This window comes from Oncorhynchus clarkii, chromosome 6, assembly GCF_045791955.1.
Source record: "Oncorhynchus clarkii lewisi isolate Uvic-CL-2024 chromosome 6, UVic_Ocla_1.0, whole genome shotgun sequence".
Taxonomy (NCBI): domain Eukaryota; kingdom Metazoa; phylum Chordata; class Actinopteri; order Salmoniformes; family Salmonidae; genus Oncorhynchus; species Oncorhynchus clarkii.
This window is the reverse complement of record NC_092152.1, coordinates 48,208,060-48,229,177: the sequence shown is the minus strand read 5'-3', so window position 1 is coordinate 48,229,177 and position 21,118 is coordinate 48,208,060. Positions and strand designations below refer to the sequence as shown.

The 21,118-nt window shown below is 42.9% G+C and overlaps 1 protein-coding gene across 1 annotated transcript in view; it reads right to left on the bottom strand.

The window, feature by feature from the left end:
- Nucleotides 1-21,118, bottom strand: part of LOC139411242 (complement component 5) — a 65,182-nt gene that overhangs the window by 14,184 nt on the left and 29,880 nt on the right. The window contains exons 18-28 of the mRNA XM_071157276.1: nucleotides 18,140-18,224; nucleotides 17,763-17,848; nucleotides 17,104-17,252; nucleotides 16,539-16,775; nucleotides 15,556-15,616; nucleotides 14,446-14,535; nucleotides 13,856-14,068; nucleotides 13,514-13,592; nucleotides 12,863-13,115; nucleotides 12,596-12,767; nucleotides 12,261-12,466 (exon numbers count right to left, since the gene is read on the bottom strand). Of these exons, the coding sequence (XP_071013377.1) occupies nucleotides 12,261-12,466; nucleotides 12,596-12,767; nucleotides 12,863-13,115; nucleotides 13,514-13,592; nucleotides 13,856-14,068; nucleotides 14,446-14,535; nucleotides 15,556-15,616; nucleotides 16,539-16,775; nucleotides 17,104-17,252; nucleotides 17,763-17,848; nucleotides 18,140-18,224 (1,631 nt within the window). The remainder of the gene's footprint in view (nucleotides 1-12,260; nucleotides 12,467-12,595; nucleotides 12,768-12,862; nucleotides 13,116-13,513; nucleotides 13,593-13,855; nucleotides 14,069-14,445; nucleotides 14,536-15,555; nucleotides 15,617-16,538; nucleotides 16,776-17,103; nucleotides 17,253-17,762; nucleotides 17,849-18,139; nucleotides 18,225-21,118) is intronic.

Below are 21,118 nucleotides of genomic sequence, written 5' to 3'. Positions count from 1 at the left end.
CCATCCGCGAACAGCTCAAACGTCATCAACCACCTGGTCCAGCATGGACCTAGCGTAGCAGGCTCACGGTAGCAGTCAAACTTTGGCACATTGTTTTCCATCTTGATTACGCTAACTCACTTTTCAGATTTAACTGTAGTTTTCAAACGCTGTCATCTTCACCATTGTTTAATCCTATACTTACAACTTGTGCTATGTTAATAAGATTTTATACTGAATTAAATCAACCAAACTCAGAGGTAAACTTCACCATGTCTTTACTCCATCATTGTCCGTGTAACAAGCCCCACATTCCTCTACTGACGCGGTGACATTATATATCAGTATGTCACATCAATACACAACACTATAGGCTTTCGCAATGCTGTATCTCTCAATTTCTACGGAACCCAGAGAAGAGAACAGGTTCTCCAACCCTGTTCCTGGAGAGTTACCTTCATGTAGGTTTTCGCTCCAAGTCCAGTTGTAAATAACCTGATTCATTTTATCAACCAGCTAGATTTGGCAGGCAAGCACGAGTTTATCCGAGTAACCTTATACACATGACTTTGAACTATCTTCATGCCTAGAGTAAAACCTCCAGGCTTCCGTCATAGGAGTTCAAAAAATTGAATTACGGGGGGAGTTTGGAAAAACGAATCCTGTGTGAATCGTCCTCTGGAATACTGCACATGCTTGGATAACAATTACATAACTAATGTCTCTAGTAATACCTGTCCAATAGGGCTATAACACGGCAAAGAATAAGCTTATCAGCCTAGAGTGATATTTCCGCGCACAGCAGAAATATCACTGAAACGTTCTAGTTCCTACACATCACCTTCAAACAAAATAGGCCTTTTATAAGCTAAATTGAAGAGGAAATGGGCAGCATCATGCTCATGTCAGTTCTCTAGAACAGGGTTTCCCAAACTCGGGCCTGGGTCCCCCAATGGTCCCCCACATTTTGTTTTTTTCCCTAGCACTACACAGCTGATTGAAATAACCATCAAGCTTGCTAAGTCCTAGCTTGCTATTATGAACATCGAAGTCAACAATGCCAACAGTGGTGTACTGCCATGTTTATAGGTGAGAGAGCAAAGAAAAAAAAAAAACATAATTTCTCAATCAAAGTTAGTACTGACCTAATATCCAACACACTATTAAAGTTTATTGTGAAATAGTCACAAATTACTTATTTGAAAAGTTTTTGTGTGTATTACATGATTTAATTTCTTCATAACGCATTTGTGTACATTACACGAATTCCAATTTGATATGGCTAACATTAGCTAGGCTAGCAAGGTGTCTAATGTTAGCTAGGCTAGCTAGGAGGCTAACTAGGCTATGGGGTTAAGGTTAGGTAACATGCTGGCTAAAAAGTAATAAGTAGTTGCAAAGTTGCTAATTAGCTCAAATGCTAAAGTTGTCTGTGATAAGATTCAAACACGCAACCTTTGGGTTGTTTGACGTTTGCGTTATACGCCAACCCATCCTCCCCGAACAGCCTCCCTCCTATCTTTTCTGTCTTAAGTAACCTACTGTCTTTATCTGTGATTGAAAGGCACTGTACACAAAATTGTGTACTGGACATTAACAAAATCAACTTTTTCGTGTGCCTGTCACAAATTTCCAATAAGTAATTTATATCTTTTTCACAATAATCTGTGATACTGGGTTGTGAATATCATTATAGAATAGGCCTATGCATAAAATGTATCTTCCAATTGCAACGTGTCCCTACGCCCACACATATTATCTCAATATACCATCAAACATCAAGTTAGGAATACCTCATTTCAAAATAAGCCATCATCACTGTCAAATGGGAATGATAATTCTTCACGTTTTACCGGTGAAATCTCCAAACTACATGCCTGCCAATCAAATGATCTCAATCAGCTTCATGGGAATATGCATTTAGATCTTCTTGAATTACTGTTTTGTGAACAAATTAAAGCATGTGGAGTTAACAAACTATTAGCCTTTCTTGTAGGCCTATTTTGTTTAAATTAAAGCTTAAATCCTGCCTAGTGGCACGCCATGTTTAGTTTTGGCCACATTGGTGTAACATATTATAGGCCTACTATGCTACAGTATATGCTATTATATTCCGTTTTGTTAGGCTATGTAAAATACCAATTATTCATTAGGTTACGTGATCATACGAGACATTGATTTAGCTTTGATCTAACTTCAAGCCTACTAAACGAGCATCATTGTAAGAAGTGATACTCTTCTATTTGAAATAATAATCATAATAAGTGGGACTACTATGCTTAGACAACAGATCTTGATGAGGGTTATTTTAAGCGACTTGAGCGCCCTTTGAATCATGGTGCTGAAAGGACAGAACCATAATGAAGTGGTCACATATCGTTCTGGGTTCCACTGCGCAAGAGTGGTTCCACTGTGCAAGAGGGGGTCCGTGGAGATTTATGAACATCAAGGCAGACACGCAGTAAATTTGGATCCTAGGTCTCGTTGGTGTGATGATAAGGTTCATGCGGTGGATCAGTTTGTCAGTATACTCAATAGAGGTGGTGCGTTTCTGTCAGCTAAGCACTCGGACAGTAGGGCGAGTTCAAGTGTGTCGTACATGAGCCCCAAGTCCATAACAAACTGTTTTGAGTACAGCTGTTTTAGCAACCCCTGCACCTGCTTCCTGACTCCCTGCGTCAACATTACAAGGTGGCTGTTCTTGTTAAGTCGGATTTGACCCGCTCAAAGTGGTCAAGCCCCCAATCGACGGGCCTCTGCACACTCACCTACAGCAATTCAACATTTGCACCGCTGCCAGAGAGAGAAGACAGGGGAAAAAAACTATTTACAGTGCCTTAAGAAAGTATTCACACACCTTGACTAATTCCAAATGTTGTTGTGTTACAGCCTGAATTTACAATGGATAACATTTAGATTGTATTGTACCTTGCCTACACAAAATACCCCAATATGTCAAAGTGAAATTATGTTTTTTTTATTATTGCACTACCATCGGATCTATTGGCCAACGTGCAATCACTGGAAAACAGTGCATCGACAACGTCGTTCCCACAGTGACTGTACGTACATATCCCAACCAGAAGCCATGGATTACAGGCAACATCCGCACCGATCTAAAGGCTAGAGCTGGCGCTTTCCAGGAGTGGGACACTAATCCGGACGTTTATAAGAAATCCCACTATGACCTCAGACGAAGCATCAAACAGTCAACACGTCAATACAGGACTATGATTAAATCCTACTAATTCTACTCTGACGCTCATCGGATGTGGCAGGGCTTGAAAAATATTACGGACAACAAAGGTAAACCCAGCCGCAAGCTGCCCAGTGATGTGAGCCTACCAGACGAGCTTAATGCCTTTTATGTTTGTTTTCGAGGCAAGCAACACTGAAGCATGAATAAGACCACCAGCTGTTCTGGACGACTGTGTGATCACGCTCTCCGTAGCTGATGTGAGCAAGACCTTTACACAGGTCAACATTCACAAGGCCCGACGGATTACCAAGGAGTGTACTCAGAGCATACGCGGACCAACTGGCAAGTGTCTTCACTGCCCTTTCCCACCTGGACAAAAGGAACACCTATGAGAGAATGCTATTCATTGACTACATCTTAGCGTTCAACACCATAGTGCCCACAAATCTCATCACTAAGCTAAGGACCCTGGGACTAAACACCTCCCTCTGCAACTGGATCCTGGACTTCCTGACGGGCTGCCTCCAAGTTGTAAGGCTAGGCAACAACCCATCTGCCACGCTGGTCCTTAGTCCCCTCCTGTACTCCCTGCTCACCCATGACTGCATGGCCAGGCATGACTCCAACACCATCATTAAGTTTTCTGACGACACAACAGTAGGCCTGATCATCGACAATGATGAGACAGCCTATAGGGAGGAGGTCAGAGACCTGGCAGTGTGGTGCCAGGACAACAACCTCTCCCTCAATGTGAGCAAGACAAAGGAGATGATTGTGGACTACAGGAAAAGGAGGGCCAAACAGGCCCCCATTTACATTGACAGGGTTGGAGTGGAGCGGGTTGAGACTTTCAAGGTCCTTGGTGTCCACATCACCAACAAACTATCATGGTCCAAACACACCAAGACACCCCCTCAGAAGACTGAAAGGATTTGGCATGGGTCCCCAGATTCTCAAAAAGTTCTACAGTTGTACTATCGAGAGAATCCTGACCGGTTGCGTCACTGCCTGGTATGGCAACTGCTCGGCATCTGACCGAGGCTGACTATGAAGATAGGTTCAATTTAGGTTCTGAATGAAAGTAAGTATTTTTTGGATGTTGAAATAAAAAAAAATTCTACCCCCTTTTTCTCCCCAATTTCGTAATAACCAATTGGTAGTCAGTCTTGTCCCATCGCTGTTATTCCCGTACGGACTCGGGAGAGGGGAAGGTCAAGAGCATCATCCTCCAAAACACGACCCTGCTTCTTGACACACTGTTCGCATAATCCGGAAGCCAGCCGCACCAATGTGAAACACCTTACAACTGGCGACCGAAGTCAGAGTAAATGCGCCGGCCCGCCACAAGGAGTCACTAAAGCAAGATGGGACAAGGTCATCCCAGTCGAACAAACTCTCCCCTAGCCTGGACGATGCTGGGCCAATTGTGCACCACCTCATGGGTCTCCCGGTCGCGGCCGGCTACGACACAGCCTGGGATCGAACCCGGTCGGTCCTGACACCTCAAGCACTGTGCCTTAGACCGCTGCGCAACTCGGGAGGCCCTTGGTTCTGAATGACGTGAAAATATGTAACTAATAGACGTCTATGTTTGGGCCAAATCAAGGCTAGTCCAGACCGGACAAAATCTGATTGGTTAAGATTTGGTCCGGACCAGACCAAAAAACAACGTCCGTGGATGTGGAAATCAAGGCTGGTCCGGACTGCACCAAAAAAAAACGTCCAAAAGGCGTCAGTGTTGGTCCTTGCTTACTGAGGTGTAGCCTACAGCAGGGATGGGCAACTCCAGTCCTCAGGGGCTGGAGTGGTCTCATACTTTTTCCCCATCCAACACAGCTGATAAAAGTAATTGCATTCTAAACTGAAGATCATGATGGTTAATTATTGGTGTCAGATGTGTTAACTTGGGCTGGGTCACAAGTGTGACACCGATCAGTCCCCAGAGGACTGGAGTTGCCCATCCCTGGCCTACAGTGTCGCCTGAAATTACATTTTAGGAATGCCCATCTATGTGGTAGACCTACCGTTTGTAAAACACCAAACAAAAGACGTCCGGTCAAGACAGGACTAAAGAAAGACATCCAAAAGACGTCGGCGTTCGTCCGTGCTTACTGGGGTGTAGCCTACCATGTCTGCCCAAAATGGAATTTTATGAATTCCCATCCATGTGGTAGGCCCACCGTTTGTAAAACAGGCTGTTGCATTGGCTTTATTAATCCTGATTCCTGTGACTAATCAATTTGACTATTTAAGCTCTGATATCAGCTACCCAACTTTATCAGAAGGAGTTATCCTAGGCCGATTTGCAATGTGTTTACACTGCGTAAAATACAGAAGTTTTTCATTTTCGCTATGATCAGCTCGTGAAAAATTGAAGGATATAAACTTGAAACCACTGATCATGACAATTTAGAGAAAGGGATGAAACTCCTGGACAGCAGTTGTGAGTAGCCTGATTAACATTCAATGTTGTTCATTTTACTTTGACCTGTCCTGTTTTTAGAATATGTTGTTTGTTAACATGTCAGTGCATTTTTTTTGATTGGGCCAGATTAGGCTATTTGATCGAAAAAAACGTTTCCATTTCATTGCATGTTCATACATTTTATTTCCAGCCTGTAGGCTACAGAAAAGGCTGCATACTCTTTCTACCATCTGCTACATGATTTATGTTAGATCATTTCTTTGACGGAATGTTGGTGGAGCGCCGCAGTGATACGTATTCTCGTCAATCTGCCACCATAGACGCCTAATCCACAGGAGAAGCTCAGTCATTAACACCATAGTACCCTGCAAGCTCATTATTAAACTCGGGGCCCTGGGTCTGAACCCCGCCCTGTGCAACTTGGTCCTGGACTTCCTGACGTGCCGCCCCCAGGTGGTGAAGGCAGGAAACAACACCTACACTACGATGATCCTCAACACAGGGGCCCCACAAGGGTGCATGCTAAGCCCCCTCCTGTACTCTAGGTTCATGCTCAGCCCCCTCCTGTACTCGAGGCCACACACGCCTCCAACTCAATCATCAAGTTTGCAGACGACACAACAGTGGTAGGCCTGGAGGTGAGGGCCCTGACGAAGTGGTGCCAGGAAAAAAACCTGTCCTTCAATGTCAACAAAACAAAGGAGTTGATCGTGGACTTCAGGAGACAGCAGAGGGAGCACGGCCCCATCCACATCAACGTGGAGAAGGTGAAAAGCTTAAACACCTTCTCAACGTCAACAGTAAAGAGGCGACTCTGGGATGCTGGCCTTCTAGGTAAAGTTCCTCTGTCCAGTGTCTGTGTTCTTTTGTCCATCTTAACCTTTTCTTTTTATTTGCCAGTCTGAGATATGGCTTTTTCTTTGCAACTCATTCAAGAAAGCCAGCGTCCCGGAAACGCCTCTTCACTATTGAAGTTGAGACTGGTGTTTTGCAGGTACTATTTAATGAAGCTGCCAGATGAGGACTTGTGAGGCGTCTGCTTCACAAACTAGACACTCTAATGTACTTGTCCTCTTGCTCAGTTGTGCACCGGGGCCTCCCACTCCTCTTCCTATTCTGCTTAGAGCCAGTTTGCACTGTTCTGTGAAGGGAGTAGTACACAGCGTTGTACGGGATCGTCAGTTTCTTGGCAATTTCTCGCATGGAATATAGCCTTCATTTCTCAGAACAAGAATAGACTTACGGGGGCCCCCGGGTGTCGCAGTGGTCTAAGGCACTGCATCACAGTGCTAGCTGTGCCACCAGAGACTGGGTTCAAGCCCAGGTTCGATATCCTTGCCTCACCACGCACTAGTGACTCCTGTGCTGGGCCGGGTCGCTAGGTGTACGGTGTCCCCTCCAACACATTGGTGTGGTTGGCTTCCGGGTTGGATGTGCATTGTGTCAAGAAGCAGTGTGGCTAGGTTGGGTTGTGTTTCAGAGGATGCATGGCTCTCAACCTTCACCTCTCCTGAGTCCGTACGGGAGTTGCAGCGATGAGACAAGACTGTAACTACTACCAATTGGGGAGAAAAAAGGGGTAAAAAAAGAATAGACTGATGAGTTTTAGAAGAAAGTTATTTGTTTCTAGCCATTTTGAGCCTGTAATCGAACCCACAAATGCTGATGCTCCAGATACTCAACTGGTCTAAAGACGGCCAGCTTCTTTAATCAGAACAACAGTTTTCAGCTGTGCTAACATAATTGCAAAAGGATTTTCTAATGATCAATTAGCCTTTTAAAATTATAAACTTGGATTAGCTAACACAAAGTGCCATTAGAACACAGGAGTGATGGTTGCTGATAATGGGCCTCTGTACGCCTATGTAGATATTCCATACAAATTCAGCCGTTTCCAGCTACAATAGTAATTTACAACATTAACAATGTCTACACTCTATTTCTGATCAAGTTGATGTTATATTTTCTTTCAAAAACAAGGACATTTCTAAGTGACTCCAAACTTTTGAACGGTAATGTATGTGTATGTGACCAATCAAATTTGATTTGATTTGATTTCACTAATGAGCAGGCCGGCCCTGCTTGTAATTGCTAAGGACTGGAGAGTTATTCAGGATAAAAAGTCAAAAGAATGGAGCAATGCGCAGAGGAAAGCCTGGTTCAGTCTGCTTTCCACCAGACAATGAGAGCTTAATTCACGTTTCAGCAGGACAATAACCCTAAAACACAAGGCCAAATCTACACTGGAGTTGCTTACCAAGAAGACAGTGAATGTTCCTGCGTGGCCGAGTTACAATGTTGACTTAAAATCTGCTTGAAAATCTATGGCAAGACTTGAAAATTGGACAGAGCTTGAAGAATTTTGAAAAGAATAAGGTGCAACTACTGTACAATTCATGTGTGCAAAGCTCTTAAGAGACTTACCCAGAAAGACTCACAGCTGTAATTGCAAAGGTGATTCTAAAATGTACTGACTCAGGAGTGTGAATAGTTATGTAAATTCAATATTTTTGTATTTAATTTTCAATACATTTGAAAAAAATCTAAAAATATGATTTCACTTTTTCATTATGGGGTATTTTGTGTAGACGATGAGAATTCAGAATTTTGAATTCAGGCTGTAACACAATAAAATGTGAAATAAGTCAAGGGGTATGAATACTTTCTGAAGGCACTGGACCTACCTATAGGCTGCTATAGCCTGCATATTTATTTAGATTGTCATTCTATCATTTTCATGATACTAAGAACAGATATAGCCCCTGGTTCACTCCAGACCTGACTGCCCTTGACCAGCACAAAAACATCCTGTGGCGGACTGCAATAACATCGAATAGTCCCTGCGATATGCAACTGTTCAGGGAAGTCAGGAACCAATACACGCAGTCAGTCAGGAAAGCTAAGGCCAGCTTCTTCAGGCAGAAGTTTGCATCCTGTAGCTCCAACTCCAAAAAGTTCTGGGACACTGTGAAGTCCATGGAGAACAAGAGCACCTCCTCCCAGCTGCCCACTGCACTGAAGCTAGGTAACACGGTCACCACCGATAAATCCATGATTATCGAAAACTTCAACAAGCATTTCTCAACGGCTGGCCATGCCTTCCGCCAGGCTACTCCAACCTCGGCCAACAGCTCCCCCCCCCCCCCCGCAGCTACTCGCCCAAGCCTCTCCAGGTTCTCCTTTACCCAAATCCAGATAGCAGATGTTCTGAAAGAGCTGCAAAACCTGGACCCGTACAAATCAGCTGGGCTTGACAATCTGGACCCTCTATTCCTGAAACTATCCGCCGCCATTGTCGCAACCCCTATTACCAGCCTGTTCAACCTCTCTTTCATATCGTCTGAGATCCCCAAGGATTGGAAAGCTGCCGCAGTCATCCCCCTCTTCAAAGGGGGCGACACCCTGGACCCAAACTGTTACAGACCTATATCCATCCTGCCCTGCCTATCTAAGGTCTTCGAAAGCCAAGTCAACAAACAGGTCCTGACCATCTCGAATCCCACCGTACCTTCTCCGCTGTGCAATCTGGTTTCCGAGCCGGTCACGGGTGTACCTCAGCCACGCTCAAGGTACTAAACGATATCATAACCGCCATCGATAAAAGACAGTACTGTGCAGCCGTCTTCATAGACCTTGCCAAGGCTTTCGACTCTGTCAATCACCGTATTCTTATCGGCAGACTCAGTAGCCTCGGTTTTTCGGATGACTGCCTTGCCTGGTTCACCAATTACTTTGCAGACAGAGTTCAGTGTGTCAAATCGGAGGGCATGCTGTCCGGTCCTCTGGCAGTCTCTATGGGGGTGCCACAGGGTTTAATTCTCGGGCCGACTCTTTTCTCTGTATATATCAATGATGTTGCTCATGCTGCGGGCGATTCCCTGATCCACCTCTACGCAGACGGCACCATTCTATATACTTCCGGCCCGTCCTTGGACACTGTGCTATCTAACCTCCAAACGAGCTTCAATGCCATACAACACTCCTTCCGTGGCCTCCAACTGCTGTTAAACGCTAGTAAAACCAAATGCATGCTTTTCAACCGTTCGCTGCCTGCACCCGCACGCCTGACCAGCATCACCACCCTGGATGGTTCCGACCTTGAATATGTGGACATCTATAATTACCTAGGTGTCTGGCTAGACTGTAAACTCTCCTTCCAGACCCATATCAAACATCTCCAATCGAAAATCAAATCAAGAGTCGGCTTTCTATTCCGCAACAAAGCCTCCTTCACTCACGCCGCCAAACTTACCCTAGTAAAACTGACTATCCTACCGATCCTCGACTTCGGCGATGTCATCTACAAAATAGCTTCCAACACTCAACTCAGCAAACTGGATGCAGTTTATCACAGTGCCATCCGTTTTGTCACTAAAGCACCTTATACCACCCACCACTGCGACTTGTATGCTCTAGTCGGCTGGCCCTCGCTACATATTCGTCGCCAGACCCACTGGCTCCAGGTCATCTACAAGTCCATGCTAGGTAAAGCTCCGCCTTATCTCAGTTCACTGGTCACGATGGCAACACCCATCCGTAGCACGCGCTCCAGCAGGTGTATCTCACTGATCATCCCTAAAGCCAACACCTCATTTGGCCGCCTTTCGTTCCAGTTCTCTGCTGCCTGTGACTGGAATGAATTGCAAAAATCGCTGAAGTTGGAGACTTTTATCTCCCTCACCAACTTCAAACATCTGCTATCTGAGCAGCTAACCGATCGCTGCAGCTGTACATAGTCTATTGGTAAATAGCCCACCCATTTTCACCTACCTCATCCCCATACTGTTTTTATTTATTTACTTTTCTGCTCTTTTGCACACCAATATCTCTACCTGTACATAACCATCTGATCATTTATCACTCCAGTGTTAATCTGCATAATTGTAATTATTCGCCTACCTTCTCATGCCTTTTGCACACAATGTATATAGACTCCCCTTTTTTCTACTGTGTTATTGACTTGTTAATTGTTTACTCCATGTGTAACTCTGTGTTGTCTGTTCACACTGCTATGCTTTATCTTGGCCAGGTCGCAGTTGCAAATGAGAACTTGTTCTCAACTAGCCTACCTGGTTAAATAAAGTCGAAATAAAAAAAATAAAAAAAATAGAAAAATGACATTTTTATTTTTATTTATTCAGAATATATTTTCTATAAATATTTTTACCAACCCCGTGATACGGCAGCACTACGTCCCTGTAATGCCAATAAAGTTTTTAATTCGACTTTCAAAAGCAGCTCATACATAGAACATGTAAGAATGAACTTCATAGCCATTGAATTATACTGTGCATTGTAGGGAAATAATGGACACTCTAGAATGCCCTTTAAGCCAATCAGGACAACTATTCAACAATGCCAACATTGTTGAATACTCATTTTTGATTGGCTAGAGAGTGCATTATTTTACTATAATGTACAGTATAATTCAATGGCTATGAAGTTTATTCTTACATGTTCTATGTCGATTTTCATAATAGGAAGACTGATGGTTTGGCTCGCTAAGCTAGCTTGCTTGGTTACCAAGGCAACTACTGTTGCTGTCAAGTAAACTTGCTAGCTACTTCAGTGGATGTTGAACACATTTCTATCAGCAAATTAAAACATTTCTAACAGCAAATAATAGCCTTAGTATAAGCAGGATAATTAACTTGAGGCTCTAAGCGTTCCCTGCAAAATAATGCAACTCGGTGGAAGATAAGTGGCACACACCTTCCACTTCATGCCTTATTTTCCATATAATTAATTGATTACCCATGAAATATTATATACAGTGAGCTCCGAAAGTATTGGGACAGTGACACCTTTTTTTGTTTTGGCTCTGTACTCCAGCACTTTGGATTTGACTAAAGTAGGGACTAATTAACTTCTATGTTTTTTTATAGTAGTCAAAAGTTTAGTATTTGGTCCCATATTCCTAGCACGCAATGATTACATCAAGCTTCTGACTCTACAAACTTGTAATGATGAGTGAGAAGTTACAGACGCACAAATGGTATACACCCAAGACATGCTAACCTCTCACCATTACAGAAACAGGGGAGGTTAGCATTTTTGGGGGGGGTATGATACTTATTTGCCTCTAACTTTCTCCATCATTATTCACGATTCAGTCAGAATTATCTGTAATCATGGTACCATCCACATTCATGTTAAAAACATATTATATTCTTATTTACAATAAAAGTGACTCCCAAAATGACACAATACATTATTTACCATTCATTTCTATTGGGAACATAATAATCTGAAACACAAACAAAACAAACAGCAAATGCATCTAACAAGTTTGAAGACTCACAAGCTTGATGTAATCATTGCGTGCTAGGAATATGGGACAAATACTAAACTTTGGACTACTTTAATAAACATATAAGTTAATTAGTCCCAACAGTTTTGGTCCCCTAAAATGGGGGGGACTATGTACAAAATGTCCTAAATGACAAATTAAAAAATACTTGTTATGTATATTGAGACCTGGGTTCAAATAGTAGGCCTATTTTGTTTTCTTTCAAATACTTTAACTGCGCTTGATTGAGCCGGTCTGGCGTACTGTAACCTGCCCATTTTGCATTTTGTTCAGGCAGGCTCAATCCAATGCTCAAAGAATATGAAAGTAAATACTATCTGATACCAGTGTTAGTATTGCTATGGAACCTGAGTTGAGTGAAAGCCCCCTCCATAGCGCTGGTCCTGGGTCAGCCAGTTAATGATGGGCAGGGCGTAGTTGTGTTTGGCTTTGATCAAGCCTGTGAGTAGGACGTAGGAGGTGGTCTCCACGGTCTGGGCCGATGCCTTGTCAGGCTTTAGCGGGTTCAGACGGGCATCTATCTCATGCCAGTAACGATATTCAACTGGGTTTCCTTCACAAGAAGACACAAGAGTACAGACATCACAAGATTATACTGATAATTTGGAGCTACAGTATGTTCTACATTGAATTCTAAATTGTATCCAGTAACTTTCGCCTCAGATTCCACAACACGTCGTACCTTTTTCCCTGGCTTGCTTCTCAAGGCCATCATACAGGATCACGGATTGCATGCTGTCCCTGTCGTCCAGTGTGAGAGCATAGGCAGCCACAGCTTTCGCATACAGGCTTTTCACCCGGGGAGCATGATCAGAGATGTAGCCAGCAGCACGTTTCAGAGCCAAACTAAACTCCTGAGGATAATCACACAAGTCTAGGTTACCACATGGTACTGGAAATATTAGAGCCTATATTTGATAGCCTACTTCCACATTTGCTATAGCCTCACCAGCAAGCCACAATTTTCCACCGACATGGCAGTCTTGATCCCAATCATGACGAAGGATGTGAAGAAGACTGATTGATCCACGGAATCTACACTTGCACCCTGTACTCTGGGACAGAAGGAGAATTCACGGAAGGAACCATCCTCATTTTGAGCCTTGTTGATCAGCCAGAAGATGGTGTTAGACAACATGTCACTGTCTACTTTGACGTATTTGTCCACCTGTCCCAAAGTCTTCACCACAAGAGCTGTTAACCTACAGGAGAGTCGGTCACAACAACACAACAAGGTGAGGTGCATGAGAAAGCGCCCTGAGTTTCTTCTAGCCTAGTTGCTGACCCATACTGTATTTACTGTATATATATGCTGACTGGCAGCAAGAAGGACAACAAAAAGATGACTACATTTGATGACTACATTTGACTACATTTACACAGGCAGCCCAATTCTTAAATGTTTCCCACTAATTGGACTTTGACCAATCACATTAGATAATTTTCAGAGCGGATCTGGTCAAAAGACCAATTAGTGAAAAAACTATCCGAATTGGGCTGGCTGCCTGTGGCATGACAATGATAGGGAAACTTCCTGGTCCAGCACACAGTATGGGACCAGGCTCTGTCTGTTCAACCCTATACCAAGCAGCAGACTCACCATGTACTAGCCTCCTTGTCTTTCCACATGCTGTAACTAAATTCACGAGGCCTCTTAAAAGATAAGATGCTTGTGATGCCTTAACGACACAGAACAACAAAAAAACACAATTGAGCAACACCAATTCAAAGCTCATGAAACAAAAAGATTACAATTTTATTTCAACTTTGTTTTACCAAATGTTGAAGTTAGGAAACTTTTTCACACGGAGGACTTAGCAAACAAAGGAGCAAGGGATTCTAAACAACATGTTCCTGTAGAACAGGATAATAATGTAATGTTGTGTTCACATTTGTATTTTAGAGAAACAATAAGTGTAAAAAAAAAGAGTGAATCTCCCACCCTCTCTGATCTTCCTCTTAAGCTCCAGGGGACTGTTGTGTTCCTCTAGGCCCATGATGTCCCAACGGCCCGTGGTCTCCAGGTAGTGGTAGACAAAGTAGATGGGGAGGACTCTCATGATCTCGCCCTCAGCGGAGCCACTGGGTAGGTTGACAAGCTGGCGCAGGCCATCAGGGTTGTTCAAGATAGCCAGCACCTCTCCCAAAATCTCACCTAAAAGATGTGGTGAGGAGGATACAGGCTCATTTAAATGCAAGATGGAGAGGGAGTAAAAGGAAGGAGTGATAACAATTAGACACAATAACAAAGATTACGATAATGAGGTAAGGTTAGGCTATGAGATTACGATTTCTACAATTATTTTAGGCTAAAAAAAGAGCAACTGGGTGCAATTCACAAATCATACGGCACAACTTATTGATATGATCTTAAAGACATGATCAATAACTTGATATTGAAGAGTTTCAGAAATTATACACATTTGTATCATTTCTGCTGTTGAAGTTCTGCCACATTTGAGGGAACAAATAGATATCACAGTGCAACCTCTATAGCATACCATATCATTACAATAGAATAGAATAAAATACCATTAATAGTAAGGAGACGTTCCACAGAGGTCTTAGGCACCAGTTGTGAAGGAATGGTATTACTGAGTTCTACCTTCCTGCTGGCGGCGCCTGATACACACAACACAGAACATACATCAGCAGTTAGGAGAAATTATATCAACAATGGCCAACAAGTCGAATGTCTATGTGTGGAGCATGTGCATCCAATGGAATGCTTTGTTCATCAATTTGTTTTGTTTTTCCAAGAAAAGACAGCCCAGCATTACAGAATATGTATTGTTTAGGAGTGATGATCCACAGGAGGCTGGTGAGGGGAGGACGACTCATAATAATGGCTGGAATGGAGTAAATGGAATGGAATCAAACACATGGAAACCATGTGTGTGAAGTGTTCCATACCATTACATTTATTCCGTTCCAGCCAATACTATGAGCCTGTCCTCCCCAATTAAGGTGCCACTAGCCACCTGTGATAGAGATAGAAATTAAGCAGGCAGAACCATGACACAGAGGTTTGGAGAGTATACTAAGAAAGATATTATAGTTCATGTACTGTATATCTGCAGTAGCTTTAGGACACAACATCGGGAGTCTGTGTATTGGTTAAACTCCCTGAGTTGTGCATCTTTCTGGTGGGTGGCAATGGAAAATAACCCAACCACAATATAGCCGGCTTAACCACCCAAAAAAATCCTGTCTACAAAGGTATATGTATAATCTCTAGGAATTCTACTTACAGACTAAAGTGAATTGTGTCCAACTTTTGTCCGAACCACATCATATTCCTGCTGAGTTAAACAGTGGGCTGGCATTACACCATGCACTTCACATGAAACTTCCTACAACAAAATCTACCATATGGAGGTTCGGACAAAAGTTAGATTCAGTTGTTGATTTGATAGCGAGGGATACATTTCACTTTACGTCTGGTAAGTAGAATTCCTACAGCTTATACATATGCCTTTGTTGGCTTCTGTTGACAGGAAAAGTATTTTTGGTGAAGCAGGATATATTGTGGTAGGGTTATTTTCCTTCACCACACACCAGAACGATGCACAACTCAGGTCCAATACACAGACTGCCGATGTTGTGTCCCAGCACTAATGTGAAATAGCATTGAGCCCATACCATAAAGACCCTGTGGGTCCAGTTTTCCTCCGCTGAGGTCCTCAGTCCTGATGCCTTCAGGCTGATGAAAAGACAGATAATACACAGCTTTTAAAACATCATACATATACTGTACATAATATACGTGTATGTAATCACAATATTCACAATATTCACAATATTCACAATATTCATTAGGCAGTTGCAAAGATGTTAAAGAGATATATATATATATATATATATTTTTTTAAATTTTACCCCTTTTTCGTGGTATCCAATTGTTGTAGTAGCTACTATCTTGTCTCATCGCTACAACTCCCGTACGGGCTCGGGAGAGACGAAGGTTGAAAGTCTTCCGATACACAACCCAACCAAGCCGCACTGCTTCTTAACACAGCGCGCATCCAACCCGGAAGCCAGCCACACCAATGCGCCGGAGGAAACACTGTGCACCTGGCCACCTTGGTTAGCGCACACTGCGCCCAGCCCGCCACAGGAGTCGCTGGTGCGCGATGAGACAAGGACACCCCTACCGACCAAGCCCTCCCTAACCCGGGCGACGCTAGGCCAATTGTGCGTCGCCCCACGGACCTCCCGGTCGCGGCCGGTTAAGACAGAGCCTGGGCGCGAACCCAGGGACTCTGATGGCACAGCTGGCGCTGGCGCTGTGCCATCCGGGAGGCGTAACCACTGCGCCACCCGGGAGGCATTAAAGAGATATTTTACTGAGAAAACACATTATCGTTTTTTTTTCTCGATGCAGTCCAAAACATTTTTTTGCATGTCATCAGTTTTCAAGATAGAGCACTTAGTAAAAATCTAAAAGTGTGATGATGATGCATTTTGTGTCAGTTCCATTTTGCATCATCATCCCCCCCTTTTGTTTTGTCATATCCTCAATAATACCAGAGGGTTCGCAACTGTATAATGGTGCGGATGACGCTCATTCTAGTACAGTTAAGTGCAGAAGTAGCAGCAGTTGAACTAGTCGCCTATAAGCTTACCACTACACGGATCGTCTTCACAATTTGGTCGTTGAACCTTGACTTGTCAGTGTGTAAGGTGAATGTGAGAGTGTGACTCCCCACTTCCAAGGCCATGAGAGTGAAGGTGACAAGACCAACTGAGCCGCTTTCCAAAAGAGAGGTCTTGTCACAGTTGGTAGTCTTTATGCCGTCATCTTTCGTTGGTTTTCCTTGGAACAGGCACACCCCTGCCCCAGCGGTCAGAGTTACACAATACTAGCCACGGATGATACAGACAGAAAGAAGAATGGAAGCAATAAGATGCAAGTAAATCAGTACTTAAAATGGGCAGGTATACACCGGTACTGAATACCAGTAACTTGATTTTTGACTGCTTGAGTACCGGCACATCCTATAGAATATTGTCTTCACAAAAAACAGTAATACTGGCCCTTATTTCATTCCACTTCAAATACATCATAAATTCACCAAAATATGCATTATATGATAAATGTTTTCAATCCTAATGACATGAATAATACCAGGTAAATGTTTTTTTATTATTTTCAATGCATTTCAATAGAACCTCATTTACTGGCTTCACCTTAATATTGTCTTCTGCCTGGTTATAGACGGAGCCTCGCAGCTCGATCTGCTCTCCACGCACCATGGAATAGGGCAGGGGCACATCTACACTCACTGCCTGAGTAACTGAGACCTTGATGGGGTCCGCCACACAGATCCCTGAGCTCCCTGGGAAGAATAAGAAAAACATTAACAACAAAACCGGGGCGACCAAGGGTTGATTCACTCTTCTGTTTTGAGCCAAGCTTTGCTGGCCTGGCTACACAACTAAAATGGCAGCGGGGAGCCATGTAGCTCATACAGGACTGCTACAGGAATGATAAAGGCCTAGTGACCAATTAAAAAAATATATATATTGTGATTTATCAGGGAATGCTGAATGACCCACATCAACCCTACTTCCCTCGGCTATGACAACTACCATAGTTCCTGGAACTGTGCTGGAAAGGACAATGTGTAGAGAAAATACTAGAGCCTGCATGGTACGGTTCGGGTTGGCACAATGTGTGAAAGGGGTACAACTGACTGTGTAGAATAGTGGCTAAGGACTCCAGCAAAGATAGTTGCTATTATATGGATGAAAAAATAAGATTGCTTGGTGTGTTGAATGACTGTGGTAAATGTACCTAATTTCTCCTGTAGGTGGTGCTAGGCGTCAGTGTTTGTTCACCAACTTACCCTCCTTCTTGAACACGCCGACAGCTTTTATCTCCCAAGTGGTCAGAGAGTCTGGGAGATTTCTGTTCAAGGTAATCTGCCCTGACCTAGTTGATGACAACAGTAACACACTTACTTGGCCTCAGGTCAACCAAGACACAAGGGCCACTGGGCTAGCACACTCCCCTTTTAGATACTGTTAGATAACGGTACATTCAATTAACATAGAGAATACAATTGTTAAATCTGTCTTTCAGTATTGTCTCACGTAACTTACTTTGCATTAATTGTCAACCTTAATGTTCTATATTTAATATCTCTTCCAGGTAAGAAGATATATTGCATTTATAGTTTGTTTATATTTTTTATGCTATGCCAAGAACCTTTGTTTTTCTCACCTGACTGGTTGTACTTCCCATAGCCAGCTCTCTGGGAAGTAGCTGCGTATCTGAGTGGGCATCAGGTCAAAGAGAATAGCCATCTCTGCATAGAAAAGGCAGGGATTGTCAGTTAAAACACAACTATGCTGACCCTCAACACGGGGACTCTCAGGGGTGCCTGCTAAATCCACTCCTGTACTCCCTGTTCACCTGCGACTGCATGACTCCAACACCATCATTACTTTTGCTGATGATACAATGGAGCTCCCTGCTATCCAGGACCATTGTGAACCAGAACAGGACCACAAAAAAATCCACAGGACCACAACAGGGACTACCCACTGGGCACACACTGGTTGATTCAATGTTGTTGCAACGTAATTTGTCAATGTATTGTGACATGGAATCACTCCGAATTTACTTTCACATACAGCTTGTACAAGAAAAGTTTGAGGAGTTACTGTTCAATGTTATTTATGTAGTCTACGCAAATTAGTATGGAAGCTGATCAATGTCAAAATGTGTTAACATGATAGCTCAGCTTAATTGTACACAGTTTGTTTCCAAAGTTAAGCAGAGTACATAGAGGTAGGCATTTGGATGATGGACTTGTTCTCACTGATGTGCATTACCTCTCATACAGCAGTAGAAGTCAATGTCCAGGCAGAAATCGTTGGACTGTGACTTCAGATTTTATTTCAAGGTTGATAGCTTGACATTCAAACAATGACATTGATTAAAGAATACAATTTTATTATCAACATTGAAACAAGGGAAAATCAAATGTGTGCCCCGTTTCAAGAAACTATGCGTATGTCGCACATCAGTACTTTCCAGGAGAGGCATTTGAATGTTTATTTTTATCGAAATACATTTTTGGGCAGAAATGCCTTCTGGAACATATGAATTTACATATGCCTTAATTTGTATGCATCTGTAAATAATTGGTTTAGCCAGGGAAAAATACAGGAACCTTCCCACTAGCCATGATTGGCTGAGATAATGGATTGGCTGGACATACAGAGAGATGAGTTTGGAGAATGCTTCTGTCTGTAACGTGAACTGCTAAGTGTGTGTGGATAATCCGGTCTACCTCAGCTTTTTTTTTTAAGATGTCATGAACAACTGAAAAAGTTTTGCTACTGCTCTCAACATTGCTGCCCTGAAGTTAATAGCGCTATCGACAAAGCTCAGTGGGAAAATGTTGTGATGGACTACTTTCTGGAGGTTGATCGTGCCATGCCGACTCTTTCTAACTGAAAATGAATCAGACAATGAGGAAATCCCTGATTTAGGTAAAAACATTTTAATTGAACCAGACACTGTAGTCTTCTGATGACAATGGTGGGGAAGAAACGGTATTGTTGTCACGGAAGAGTTGACTGAATTTTGAAATCAGTGGAATGCTCAGTGGAAGCAGAGAGATGATTGCCAAATACAGAGAGTCCAAAAAGAGAACACAGAAAGGAGGCTGTTGTATAAAACACCCGTCTATAGATTACATCTTCAAACTAAGTGAAACCTTGGCATCCATGACAGAGGGAGAAGCGTTCATCCATGTATAGGGAGGGGTAAGTGCCCAGCTACATTTTCAGATATTATACATTTCAAATTTTGTCAGAAAGTTGTTTTCATTGCAAGTTAAAGCGTACTGTTAGCTAACTAGCTAATGTTAGCTGGCTGGCTCGCTAGCTAATGATCTGTGTAGGAGCTCTAGAAAGAAGCCCGAGTTCCCGAGTTGGAATTCTGAGTTGGATGACAGTTCAAATCGATTTTTCCCAGTCAGAGTTTGTTTTTCACTGGATTATGGTTAACTGTTTAGCTTGCTAGCTAGCTAAATTTCAAAACAAAAGACTCCACTATGCAAGTAACCATTTAACTGTACCGTTTACACCTTCTGTATCCTGTGCATGTGACAAATAAACATAGATTTTATTTGATATAGTGTGATTACCAGAGACGGTAATGTGAAGAACAACAAGACATGCACCAAAGTCAGATTAGGATATATCAAATCAAAGTTTATTTGTCACGTGCGCCGAATACTACAGGTGAAATGCTTACTTAGGCTCTAACCAATAGTGAAAAATGGTATTAGGTGAACAATACATACGCCAAGAACTAGATAAAGTTTATTTTTAATACAACTTTTTGTTACTACTTTAACCATTTTTATTCTTGAAATCGTTGGTTGTGAACGATGCTGAATGGGTGAAGAAAAGGAGGAGCTCTCCAGTAGGTCTATCAAAATATTCACAGGCCATTTTCTCAAAAGTGGGGTTAAAAGTTTATCAACTTTCAAAGCATAATTAATTTTTCATTGTTCCTCAACTGCAGTGTATGCTATACCATTTTCTAGCTCAGAGTCTCTACTTTGATCCAATGTAAAAAAAAAAAAATGTTGCTAAATTTTATTTAAAGATTATTCAAAGTAGCCACCCTTTGCCTTGATGACAGCTTTGCACACTCTTGGCATTCTCTCAACCAGCTTCATGAAGAATGCTTTTCCAACAGTCTTGAAGCAGTTCCCACATATCCTGAGCACTTGTAGGCTGCTTTTCCTTCCCTCTGCGGTCCAACTCATCCCAAACCATCTCACTTGGGTTGAGGTCGGGTGATTGTGGAGGCCAGGTCATCTGATGCATCACTCCATCACTCTCCTTGGTCAAATAGCCCTCACACAGCCTGGAGGTGTGTTTTTTGGTCATTGTCCTGTTGAAAAACAAATGATAGTCCACTAAGCGCAACCCATATGGGATGGCATATCGCTGTAGAATGCTATGGTAGCCATGCTGGTTAAGTGTGCCTTGAATTCTAAATAAATCACTGACAGTGTCACCAGCAAAGCACCCCCACACCATCACACCTCCTCCTCCAAGCTTCATGGTGAGAACCACACATGCAGAGATCAATCCTTTCACCTACTCTGCGTCTCACAAAGACACGGCGGTTGGAACCAAAATCTCAAATTTGGACTCATCAGGACAAAGGACAGAT